Source organism: Giraffa tippelskirchi, chromosome 1 (assembly GCF_054371585.1).
Source record: "Giraffa tippelskirchi isolate mGirTip1 chromosome 1, T2T-mGirTip1v1.2.pri, whole genome shotgun sequence".
Classification (NCBI taxonomy): Eukaryota; Metazoa; Chordata; class Mammalia; order Artiodactyla; family Giraffidae; genus Giraffa; species Giraffa tippelskirchi.
In genome coordinates, this window is record NC_137275.1 from 137,351,969 (window position 1) to 137,365,990 (window position 14,022).

General features: G+C 34.0%; 1 protein-coding gene across 3 annotated transcripts in view; it reads right to left on the reverse strand.

Annotated features, from left to right (window-relative positions):
• Positions 1 to 14,022, reverse strand: part of IFT74 (intraflagellar transport 74) — a 104,044-nt gene that overhangs the window by 52,796 nt on the left and 37,226 nt on the right. For all 3 annotated transcript variants that reach the window (XM_081498021.1, XM_081498015.1, XM_081498006.1), the window contains 3 exons: positions 9,894 to 10,032; positions 8,442 to 8,504; positions 1,049 to 1,192 (listed from right to left, as the gene is read on the reverse strand). In XM_081498021.1, the coding sequence (XP_081354147.1) occupies positions 1,049 to 1,192; positions 8,442 to 8,504; positions 9,894 to 10,032 (346 nt within the window). The remainder of the gene's footprint in view (positions 1 to 1,048; positions 1,193 to 8,441; positions 8,505 to 9,893; positions 10,033 to 14,022) is intronic.

Below are 14,022 nucleotides of genomic sequence, written 5' to 3' on the forward strand. Positions count from 1 at the left end.
CAAAGGTCTGTCTAGTCAAGGCTATGGTTTTTCCAGCGGTCATGTATGGATGTGAGAGTTGGATGGTGAAGAAAGCTGAGGGCCGCAGAATTGATGCTTTTGAACTGTGGTGTTGGAGAAGACTCTTGAGAGTTCCTTGGACTGCAAGAAGATCCAACCAGTCCATCCTAAAGGAGATCAGTCCTGGGTGTTCACTGGAAGGACTGATGTTGAAGCTGAAACTCCAATACTTTGGCCACCTGATGTGAAGAGTTGACTCATTGGAAAAGACCCTGATGCTGGGAAAGATTGAGGGCAGGAGGAGAAGGGGACGACAAGGATGAGATGGTTGGATGGCATCACCAACTCAATGGACATGGGTTTGGTTAAACTCTGGGAGTTGGTGATGGACAGGGAAGCCTGGCGTGCTGTGATTCATGGAGTCGTAATGTCAGACATGACTGAGGGACTAAACTGAACTGAACTGAAGGGCTGTATGTTTAGGGTGTTTTAGGGTGTCTCAGGATAAATAATAGGCTAAATTAAAGCCAGCCTTGGGGCAGTAAGAAAACTACTGAACACATGTGATAGAACTTGCTGACATTCTGTGATCTCACAGGACATTTTAAATCCATTCACTTTCATCGAGGCACTGATAGAAATAACCACACAAAGTCATAAGCCTTGGGGCACTCAATTTTCTAAATATGAGGCCTAAAGCAAATAATGGAACACATTTTCAGTAAGACTGTCTAATTATTTACTGACCAATAAGAAGTGTTTTTCTTGTAAGGAACTGAAACATGAGAAAACGATCAAATATGCATGAAGACCATACAAAATTAGGATTTAAGTAAAAAAAATAAAAAGTTTTTATGTGAGAAATGACTTTTATCTATATTTTCTTGGTCAAGCAGTTCATATTAATTTAGGTGGAGTTTGCTTTTCACCATTTTATTCTTTAAATAAGCTTATTGGCTTTCTGTTCAATGCATATGCCTTAAATAAAACAAATGGATACATTTGCCAAATCCTCACATTTTAAAACAAGTATGTTTGTTTTTCCTACCTGCTTCAGTAATCTCTCTCTCTCTTCCATTGGAGATCCCATATTTTTGTCTTCTGCAATCATCTGATCTCGATGGGACTCCAACTCATAAAGTTTTTCATGTAACAATACTGCCTCCTGTTTTACCTGGGAGTGTGCTATTTCCTAAAGAGAATTAAAAAAAAATAATTTTAGTATTTTATCAAAAACTATTCAAATAGTTTTCAGTTTATAACTAAGGACAAATTTAAACTACCAGCTTCTTTAAATAGAGATATCAAGTAGATATCAAGTATCTAAAATACTCAAGAATGCTACAAATTTTAAATACTGAAAAATAAAAATAAATCCCTATATACAATTGTAAGCTATTTTCAGTCTAAGATTCACATGAAGGTGGTAGCTTTAGTTTATTTTAGTTTCTAAATATAAGACCTAAACAAAGATATAGAATCTCTACCAGTGGGAAGATAATAAAGAAAATGAAATGATATATGTATAACTTGAACCACAAAACCCAATCCAAAGTCCAAAGAACTGATCTCTAGAGGGAAGATATTTTCCCCTAAATAGATCATATATATGCTTTCCTACTATGTTATGGGTTGAATTATATCCCCCCAAAATATACACTGAAGTCCTAATCTCCAGCACCTGTGAACGTGACCTAATTTGAAATGCAGTCTGTGCAGATTTAATTAAGTTCTGCTATCTTGAGGTCATTAAGGTGAACCTTAATCCAGTATAACTGCTGTCTTTATTGGAAAAGATAAAAACAGAAATAAATGAGGATAAAAACAGAGATACATACACACACACACACAAACAGAGATACATGAGGAGAATGCCATTTGATGACACCCGCAAAGAATAGAGTGATACAGATACAAGTTAAGGAGCAAATACCAAGGATTGACAGCCAGCACAAGAAGCTAGGAATAGGCAAGGAAGGATTCTACCTAGTGTCCCAGAGGAAGCAAGTCTCTGCTGATACTTTGATTTTAAGACCTTTAGCCTCCAGAAGTATAAGAATATTTTTTCTGTTGTTTTATGTCACCCAGTTTGTAATATTTTATTACAGCAGCATTAGCAAACTAGTAGAAATGAGTAGTAAAATTATCATGTATTCATCACTGTTCTACTGTTCACAAAGAGAAAACAAAGGATAGCATAATTTCAAAAGAAAATAAAAAGAGCTAGGGGTGTTAGTGGTGATTATAATGATGAAAATGACATTTGAAGCTATTATATATGGAGCATGTATTCTGTGGCAGGCACTATACTTCAAATTCTTTATATACCTTATATATATACTTTATATGTAAGTATATGTACTTATATATAAAGTATAAACTTTATACTTCATATTCTCTTAACAGTCAAAGCAACTCTGTAAGACAGTACCATTAATTCTGTTTTACAGATGTGAAAATTGATTATCTGAGATCTAAAGAATTTTTCTAAGTTAACAAAAATAAAAGTTAATGCTGATATCTGAAACCAGGCCCACAGCATTAACGAGATTTTTAAGAGGGAAGAGCTCCTCCTTTTTGAATGCAAAAGAGAAAGAATAATAAAAAAAAAGGAAAAAGTGAACAAGAGGAAATATCTGAAAGTCTATAAGCAAAGGGTTATATACACAGCTTAAATATTAGGTTGGTACAAAAGTAACTGCAGTTTTGGACCATGAATTTTAAATCACTATAACTAAGCTCAAACACATCTTTAGTAATGAAAATAGGAACAGCACATTTTTGCTAATGAGAAATAAGTCTGTTTATTCCTGTAGCATAAAAATCTGTGCTTCAGGATTTGATTAGCTCTTGGAATGCATTTTCTGCCTCCTGCTGGTTGTGGAAGCATTTTCCCTTCAAAAAGTTGTTGAAATGCTTGAAGAAGTGGTAGTCAATTGAAAGGTCAGGTGAATATGGTGCATGAGGCAAAACTATATAGCCCAAATTGTTCAACTTTTGAAGCACTGGTTATGCAACATCGGGTCGGGCATTGTCGTGGCAAAGAATTGGGCCCTTTCTGTTGAATCCTTTCTGGATTCAGAAAGCTGTAGAGGATCAGAGGGGCTGCAGACCACCAAACAGTGACTAAGACCTTTTTACGGTGTAAGTTTGGTTTGAGGAAGTGCTTTGAAGCTTCTTCTCAGTCCCACCACTGAACTGGTTGTTGCCAGTTGTCATATAAAATTCACTTGTCATTGCATGTCACAATCCAATCGAGAAATAGTTCATTGCTGTTGCATAGAATAAGAGAAGACAACACTTCGGGATGATTTTTTTTATTTTCAGTCAGTTCACAAGGCACCCACTTATCGAGCTTTTTCTCCTTTCCAACTTGCTTCAAATGCTGAATGACTGTAGAATGGTTGAAGCTGAGTTCTTAGGCAATTTCTTGTGTAGATGTAAGAGGATCAGCTATGATGATAGGTCTCAACTGGTTGTTGTCAATTTCTGATGGCATAAGAGGATCAGCTATGATGATAGGTCTCAATTGGTTGTTGTCAATTTCTGATGGCTGGCTACTGCACTCCTCATCTTCAAGGCTCTCATCTTCTTTGCAAAACTTCTTGAATCACCACTGCACTGTACGTCTGTTAGCAATTCCTGGGCCAATGCAATGCTGATGTTGTGAGTTGTGTCTGCTGCTTTATGACCCATTTTGAACTTGAATAAAAAAAATCACTCCAATTTGCTTTTTGTCTAACATCATTTCTATATTCTAAAATAAATATAAAATAAATAGCAAGTAATAAGTCATTAGCATGAAAACATGAAGTGAAATAGGCATTAAAATGATGTATAACATAACCACATTTAAGAATCTATTCCAATATCAAATGGCAAATTTCAACAATTCAAAGCCACAATTATTTTTGTACCAACTTAACAATATATTAGCTTTAGGTGAAAAGTCATGATAATAAAACATCAATAGAAAAAAATGCAGACATTTTGAGGTATCCCTCTTCATAGTATCTTCCCCTTCCATTTTACTTAACCACTTATAGACATGTTCAAATTTCATCTTGATAAAACGATTCCTGAAGACTCATTCTCATGTTGATCCTTCACCTGATATTTTTCACACCTCTGTGAACTGAATCAACAATACTTAGCACAGTAGTGAGCATACAGCAGATATTAAATAAATACTAGTTGACTGATATTTAACATAATGTTTTTTTAAAGAACAAGTCCACCCCTCCACCAAAAAACCCACAAAGGAATCCAGCTATGGTTAAACAGAATTAGGATCTACATTTTCGTCATTTGAGAATATTGTAACATTTGTTTAAATTCATGTAGTTTTAGGCATATATGTACTAATGCCAAAAAGAGTGAAATAAAAAATTAATTTCAAAAAAGAAATAAAAGGAATCCAGATTGGAAAAGAAGTAAAGCTCTTACTGTTTGCAGATGACATTATTCTATACATACAAAACCCTAAAGATACAATCAGAAAATTACTAGAGCTAACCAGTGAATTTAGCAAAGTCACAGGATACAAAATCAATACACAGAAATCACTTGCATTCCTACATACTAACAACGAAAAATCAGAAAGAAAAATTAAGGAATTCACCATTGCAACAAAAACATATAAAATATCTAGGAATAAACCTATCTAATGAGGCAAAATAACTGTATACAGAAAATTATAAGACACTGATGAAAGAAATCAAAGACAACATAAACAGATGGAGAGATATTCCATGTTCCTGGGTAGGAAGAATCAATATTGTGAAAATGACTATACTACCAAATGCAGTCTACAGATTCAGTGCAATCCCTATCAAATTACCAATGGCATTTTCACAGAACTAGAACAAAAAATTTCACATTTCATATGGAAACACAACCCCAAATGGCCAAAACAGTCTTGAGAAAGAAGAATGGAGCTGGAGGAATCAATCTTCCTGACTTCAGATTATACTGCAAAGCTACAGTCATCAAGGCAGTATGGTACTGGCACAAAGACAGAAACACAGACCAATGGAACAAGATAGAAAGCCCAGAAATAAACCCATGCACCTATGGATACCTTATTTTTGACAAAGGAGGCAAGAATATACTTTTGTATATATTTTGTATATATTTGTATATTTGGTATATTTGTATATTTTGTATATATTTTGTCAAAATATATTTTTGACAATGGGACAAAGATAGCCTCTTCAAAAGTGGTGCTGGGAAAACTGGACAGCTACATGTAAAAGAATGAAGTTAGAATACTTCCTAACATCATACACAAAGATAAACTCAAAATGGATTAAAGATCTAAATGTAAGACCAGAAACTATAAAACTCTTAGAGGGAAACATAGGCAGAACACTAGATGACATAAATCAAAGCAAGATCCTCTATGACCCACCTCTGAGAGTAATGGAAATAAAAACAAAGTAAACAAGTGGGACTTGATTAAACTTAAAAACTTTTGTACAGCAAAGGAAACTATAAGCAGGGTGAAAAGACAACCCAAAGAATGGGAAAAAATAATAGCAAATGAAACAACTGACAAATGATTAATTTCCAAAATATACAAGGCGCTCATGCAACTCAACACCAGAAAAACAAACAACCCAATCAAATAGTGGGATAAAGACCTAAACAGACATTTCTCTAAAGAAGACATACAGATGGCTAACAAACACATGGAAAGATGCTCAATATCACTCATTATTAGAGAAATGCAAATCAAAACTACAATGAAATATCACCTCACACTGATCAGAATAGCATCATCAAAAAGTCTGCAAACAATAAGTGCTGGAGAGGGTATGGAGAAAAGGGAACCCTCTTGCACTGTTGGTAGGAATATAAATTGATATAGCCTTATGGAAGACAGTATGGCGATTCCTTAAAAAACTAGGAATAAAACTACCATATGACCCAGGATTCCCACTCCCAGGCATATACCCTGAGGAAACCAAAATTGAAAAAGACACATGTACCCCAATATTCACTGCAGCACTATTTACAATAGATAGAACACTGAAGCAACCTAGATGTCCATCAACAGATGAATGGATAAAGAAGTTGTGGTACATATACACAATGGAATATTACTCAGTCATGAAAAGGAAAGCATCTGAGTCAGTTCTAATGAGGTGGATGCACCTAGAGCCTATTTACAGAGTGAAGTAAGTCAGAAAGAGAAAGATAAATATCGTATACTAACGCATATATACAAAATCTAGAAAGATGGTACCGAAGAATTTATTTGCAGGGCAGCAATGGAGAAACAGACAGAGAGAACAGACTTATCGACACAGGGAGAGGGAAGGAGAGGGTGAGATGTATGAAGAGAGTAACTCGGACACTTATATTACCATATGTAAAATAGATAGCCAGTGGGAATTGGCTGTATCCTGTATGTCTCAGGGAACTCAAACAGAGACTCTGTATCAACCTAGAGGGGTGGGATGGGGAGGGGGAGATTCAAGAGGGAGGGGACATATGTATACCTATGGGTGATTCATATTGAGGTTTGGCAAAAAACAACAAAATTCTGTAAAGCAATTATCCTTCAATTAAAAAATAAATAAATTAAAAAAAAAAAAAGAACAAGTCCCCCCTGCCCCCACCAAAAAACCTCACAAAGAAATCCAGTTAAACAGAATTAGGATTTACTTTTTCTTCATTTGAGAATATTGTACATTTCTTTAAATTCACGTAATTTTAGGCATATATGTACTAATGCCAAAGAAGAGTGGCATCAATACAAACATGAAAAGCAAGGTTATACCTTACACCTTTCTGTGGAAACTGAATCTGCCAATGAAATAAGATCCAACTCTCTCCTACATACCCTAAAAAACAGATAGTGATGAACTCTGAGAACTGGCTATATTAATACTAAATGCAGTCCTTATTTCTTGAAGCATATTCTTATTACCATAGAGATAAAGGAGATAAAGGAAAATAAAAATTATGTATATCCACATATAGACAACTGGACAGAGCAAATCATCTTAATATTTTTATGCAAATTATTTTTTCAATAGCAAACTTCCAAAAGAATGATTACAAAATATTCATGTTTATTTCTTTTGCAAGGTAGATGACAGCAATCTTGTCAATGTACAATTGTTACTAGCCCTATCATCATGATAGCTACCTGAATACACAGGAAATCAAGAAAGGCAGGCCAGATTTGATAGACAGTGGGAAGGTAGTTTGCAGAAAAAGACTCAACAAATAAAGAGATACTGCATATTTTGTATAAATAAATGAAAATTAAAATAAGAAGATAATTTGAAATTATTAAACTAGCAAAAATGCAAACAGTGGATTGATAATGCATGCTGTTAATGAATACAGGGGGAAATACACACTTTCATACATTGGGATTAGGAGTATAAAATGAAACAAGCTTTTCGGAAGGCAATTTGGCAATGTCACAACATTTTAGAAGTTTGTAACTTTTTACCCAATGTGAGAAATTTATCTTAAGATACACTCATAGTAAGTCAGCAAAAAATGTATATTTTTACTACAACATTGTTTTATAATCTCAAAAAACTATGAAAAACCTAGTCACCTACAAGGCTGTGCTATATACAATCATACAATGTAGTACAGTGCAGTAATTTCAAATAATGAGGGAGATTTCTTAAGAGCTGATATGAATAGACATTTGAGAGAGAATGTTAGGTTAAAAAAAAGAAAAGCTGCAGACAGTATATCCAGTGTATATCCGACCTGAGGTTTTTCTCAAAAGTAAAACAAAGATAGGATTGTAGGACTGTTGTGAAGGTAAAATGACAATGCTGATGACACATATAAAGAGCTCAAAAAAAGCACATAATAAGCACTCAGCAAATGTAAGAGAAACTCTGTCTAGAAAGAAAGAAAAGAAATAGGCATTTTTACATTCACCTTATTTAATATTTTATAACAAATATGTTTTGTGAATTTTAAAATGCTTTAGGTAAATAATAAAGCAAATGCAAGCTTTTACATCTTTAACGAACTGACTTCCCCTTCTTCATATGTTTTTAGTCTTTTGTTCACATGTTTTTAAATTACCATTAGATTTTGTGTGCCTCAGCAGGCACCCTAATTTAGGTACAGGTAGGTACTCAATAACTGAATCTGCCATGATGTGCTAAGTCGCTTCAGTCATGTCCCGACTCTTTGAGACCCTTTGGACTGCAGCCTGCCAGCTTCCTCTGTCCATGGGTTCTCCAGGCAAAAACACTGGAGTGGGTTTCCATGCCCATTGAATCTATTTTTTTACTAGACTAGAATAGTTGAGGTCCTGAATGGGAAAAAAAAATATTATACTCCTGTTAGTATACTACTAAATAAATATATACCTGAATGAGTTCCATTAATATACTCAACTGAATTACCTTTTGTAGCTGAGTAATATGAAAACTTTTACTGCATTTTATACTTACAGATTCCAAGCTCTCCTTTTTCATAGTCAGTGAATCTAGCTGTTGCTGAAGTGTATCTAATTCCTAAGAAGAAGGGAAAAAAGCAAATATATATGCAAATTACATTAAGAATAATTTAACATTTCAAATATATGTGTTGAAGTAACTTTTGTAAACATTTTCAACCCATATCTTACAATTTGACTAGAATTTATTAACATTATTTCTATTTTGCCAATTTATTTCATCATTATTAAAAACCTTACCATGATCTACCTTTTAAATACTTTATGAATTTTTAAAAGGGAGCCAGAACTTTTCAGGGAATCATCACTGTGTTCTGAGAATATCAAATATCAGAAGACTTTAAATTAATATGTTACTGTTTAAAATTATAATTTTTATTTGACTTTTTAACCATGTTTCCTTATTTTTTGACCATTTTCTCTTAGGGCCAAGACCTATAGCAATTTACATGGTTCACTCTTAGGGATAAGACCCTTCAACTGTTTACCATTGACTCTTGAACATAACAGGTTTGAACTGCATGGGTCCACTGACATACAGATTTTTTTTCAAGAAATATGTACTACTCAGTCCAAAGATTGTTGAATCTGTGGATGTGAAACCTCAGACACTGAGGGCAAACTGTAAGTTATACACAGGTTTTAAACTGCACAGGGGTTGCCATGCCTAACACCCAAGTTGTTCAAGGGCCAACTAGACCCATTCAAAAACCCTGTGCAATATTAGCTACACTTTGATAGTATTTCAGCATTTTTATAACACTCTTTCATCAATGTTTTATCATGTTTCATAAATTGTGTCTGAAATAAAAAGTTAAATTATCAATAAAGGATTATCTGAGAAACTAGAACTACATTCATTGGTATTTGTGGGGACTAATTCTCTTTTAATTGCTTGCTTAAGGAAAATCTGGGCATGAAAGGGCAATAATACCTTGCAAATCTGAGTCACCATTATGACTGAATGCTGACAGCAGTCTCAATAACCCCTCAGTGGGCATCCAAATTGCTTACCATAATTAGGGGACAATAGCTGTTCAAACTGAGGACATAGCAAGTAGAAGATGTGTTCATTAGGAAGAAAGAAAAGGAAAGAAAGTAAATATCCATATGGCTCTGTTGTATATGGCCTTTTAATGTTTTCATTAAAAGCTCATTAAAAAACAAGTGCTTCATGTACTGATACCTTTATGACCCGAAAAAATGAATGATGCATAGAACTGAATAATATAGTAAAAGTTATGTCACTATACAACATAAGAAAACAAAGTTTTCTAGATGAGTGTTTCCCAAATTTAAAGGTTTGTATGAATCATCTTGTTAAAATGAAGACTCTGATCAGTAGGCCTAGTCAAGCTCTCAGGGGATGCCAATTCTGCCCACTTTCAGAACATATTTTCAGTAGTAAGACTGCTGTACCCTGGCCCAGAGTAGTAGCTAGTATTACCTGCAATAATTTCTCATTTGTGGTTTTCATTTCTATATACTTGACTTGTTTTTCAGGAGACATATTTTTGATAATATCCTCTGCTGCTTGTTTTTCCTGTTCAATTTCTTCTTCTACACTTCTAATTTGTTTTTCCTTCCTGAAATCAAAAGTATGCAATATTCCTCTTACTATATTGAAGAGAAAATCAATTAACTTTACTCAGTCTCAATTAAATAGGATACTTATGTTATTCAACCACAGTTTGTGATAACTCCTTATGCTGGTGGTGTTTAGTTGCATAGTTGTGTCTGACTCTTTTGCAATGCCATGGACTGCAGCCTGCCAGACTCCTCTGTCCACGGGATTTCCCAGACAAGAATACCAGGGTTGCCACTTTCTTCCTCAGGGGATCTTCTCAATTCAGGGATTGAACCCATGTCTCCTGCACTGCAGGCAGATTATCACTGAGCCACCAGAGAAGCGCACACAGATGAACACAGAAATTTCTCCCCATCAACACAGACTTTTTTAGCATCCTTCTCTTCCTAATCCCCAAATCCTTCTATTTTCTTATTCTCCACTTTACTTATAAGAAAATACAAAGTTTATCACAGAAAATCCTTAAAGTCTTAAACACATCAGAATGCATTTGCACTTCTTGTTATCATATCCTCAAGATTAACAAGAAAGTTAAATTTTCAAATGGTGGTTTTCAAGTATCTTTTAGCTATAGAATTCTTTGAAATCTTGTATAGAAGTTTACCAAATCATTTAAAGTAACACAGCTCTGATTGCACTGGGGAGTAAGAAAATCAACAGTACAATCTGATTTTAAAAGTTCAGATTAATATAGATTGATATATTAATTAGATTAATATATTAGCTTTAGATTAATATATTTTCTTTAAATTCTTATTTATCTACTACTTAAATTAAAAGTGGTATTTCAAAATTATCAACTGTTCTTTAGCACTGTAAAATAATCAGCTAATTTCCTTGAGAATATAATAGGAACATTACAAGTTTAATTATATAAGTAGTAGTATGATATTAATTACAAACAATAACCATCTTTATCAAATAATCACAAAAAGTACCAGTGATGTGCTACTTACTACCTATGCAAGATCAATTATACATAGGTTAGAGAAAAATTCTGAAAAAAATAGAGGTAGGATGCTCAGTTCAGTTGAGTTCAGTCGCTCAGTCGTGTCCGACTCTTTGCGACCCCATGAATTGCAGTACACCAGGCCTCTCTGTCCATCACCAGCTCCCGGAGTCTACCCAAACCCATGTCCATCGAGTCAGTGATGCCATCTAACCATCTCATCCTCTGTCGTCCCCTTCTCCTCCTGCCCTCAATCCTACCCAGCAAATGGTATGGACCTAACAGAAGCAGAAGATATTAAGAAGAGGTGGCAAGAATACACAGAAGAACTGTACAAAAAAGATCTTCACGACCCAGATAATCACGATGGTGTGATCACTCACCTAGAGCCAGACATCCTGGAATGTGAAGTCAAGTGGGCCTTAGAAAGCATCACTACGAACAAAGCTATGAGGTGATGGAATTCCAGTTGAGCTATTTCAAATCCTGAAAAATGATGCTGTGAAAAGTGCTGCACTTGATATGCCAGCAAATTTGGAAAACTCATCAGTGGCCACAGGACTGGAAAAGGTCAGTTTTCGTTCCAATCCCAAAGGTAGGATGCTAGTTATCATGTAAATACTTCAAGATTATATATAAAAAGCTTGCTTGAAAATAAATTGTTTCAATATCATAAATTTCTACTTTAAGTTTGCTGCTGCTGCTAAGTCGCTTCAGTCGTGTTCGACTCTGTGCGACCCTATAGACGGCAGCCCACCAGGCTCCGCCGTCCCTGGGATTCTCCAGGCAAGAATACTGGAGTGGGTTGCCGTTTCCTTCTCCAGTGCATGAAAGGGAAAAGTGAAAGTGAAGTCGCTCAGTCATCCGACTCTTAGCAACCCCATGGACTGTAGCCTACCAGGCTCCGCCGTCCATGGGATTTTCCAGGCAAGGGTACTGGAGTGGGGTGCCATTGCCTTCTCCGACTTTAAGTTTAAAATATAATTATTCTATTCAATCTCTTTCAAATACAGATATCAACTTAAACAGTTTCCACAATTACTAGCTAAGCCTCATAGATCCAAATATCTATCCTTTACACAATTTACACACTCATACCCTACTACCATAATAAAATAATCTAAACTCAGAAATTTTCCTATAGACAGAATCTCATAATAACCGAATAAAAGATAAACATAATGAAACAGAAAACCTGGAATTTCTATTTATTTTGGTCTCATTGTTAAACAGAAGTAATGTCTTCACTTTGAACCTCAGTTACTATAGCATAATCAATGTGTCTGCTGCTGCTACAATTTACATGGGTATATGCACTCATAGAAATTTCAAACATAAAAGAACAACTATTTCAATCTCTTTGTTTCACAGATTAGGGATATTGAGTTAAATCTGTTAGAACTAACTCATTCTGAACCCCATGATTATTTACTATCAACAATGAATTTTATCTATGTTTTTACCTGATATATCTACTACAATTAGATGGGAATGAATGTTGTAAAGCATTCCATTTTACACAGGGGAATTTACACAAGGAAGCACAAGGAAGGTAACTGATTCTTTGAGGGCCACGTAATGGCCAAGGGTCAAGTCTTTTGATGCTTTGAGCAGTCTGCTCCTGTTATAACTTGGCAGTAAAACCACCAATGATGGTGTTATAAAATGAGTAAACAAAGAATGTGAAACTCACTGGAATACAAAACTTGGTGGAATCTATTCAACTTGAGTCTTTCAAAATAAAAAATACCTTTAGGACTAACATTTAAATCACTTTAGCAATGCATCTTTCAAATTATGCATTCTCAATATTATATACTTCAACTCACAAGGTAAATTTGTTAATATTTAAATTTCTCAAGAGAAATTAAGAAACACAAAGATTAAGCTAAAGCCACCTTACTTGTTATACTAAAAAAAGTCAAAGATGACTTTAAGAAATTATTCTTCGAGTCAATCGTTTGCTAAGGACGTCTAGTTTTTTTTTTCTTCCACCTGTTCAATGAGTACAAAGGTTAAGACAAAGTGAAATAAATCACATGACATACTTTTTTTTTTAATGGTGTAGAAGAAAGACAGCAGATTCCTTACACACCAGTCTCAGAGACAAAAGAAAAAAGGAAAGGTAAGAGCCTATATATTTATAGGTTTGGTGATTATTGTTGAATTTTTAAAAATCATATTTAAGCTTGTTAAGTCTATATAAAAATCTTTGTCTTTAATAAGTGATAAAAGAGCAGAAAATATAATTGTATTTTCATGACAGCTATCTTAGAAATACAAACCTGGACACGGTCAAAACAACTTTTCCAAATAGAGTAATAACATAAAGCAAAGTAATTTGGGGGGAGGAAGATTTCATCTAGCCAATCAAATTTATAAGATCTTTTAATTTTGAAATATATTAATCACAGAGCAATTGGAACCTAAAAACAAATTTGTAAGATGAAAAAAGACTGGATAATAGGTGATAATTGTTAAAACTGGGTGATGATTCTTTTTCTACTGAGAGGTTTTTTCTTCAAATTTTCCATTATAAAACTTTTTAAATTTGAAAAAAAAAAAAGAAAGAAAAAAAGTTAGTTCTATGAAATTACAAGAGAAAAGTTAACTGTGAGTTATTAATACCTTACTATAAATACATTGAATTCTGGTATAAATATCTAAAATATTTAATGAAAAAACTGTATTACAGCATACACACTTTATTTGACCAAGCCAAAATAACAGCAGTATCTTTTTATTTCATAGTATATAATTGCCATATAAAGTACATGACCAAAAACTCAGAAATTCACACTTGAAACTGTGCTAAGAACAACACTGTTTCTTTTTCAATATCTACCATTTCCTTTTGTGTAAATCTCTTTTCCTATAATATAGGGTATAGGCTATATAAAAGAACACTTAATTTTGTAAAATAATTTTTTAAAAACTTGATATTCCATTTGTTCTCTATTTTTTAATCACTAAACTCAAACCAAAATATCATTTCAAAATAATTTTCAAATTGAGAAAAAAATCTAAAGGGATAAAAAG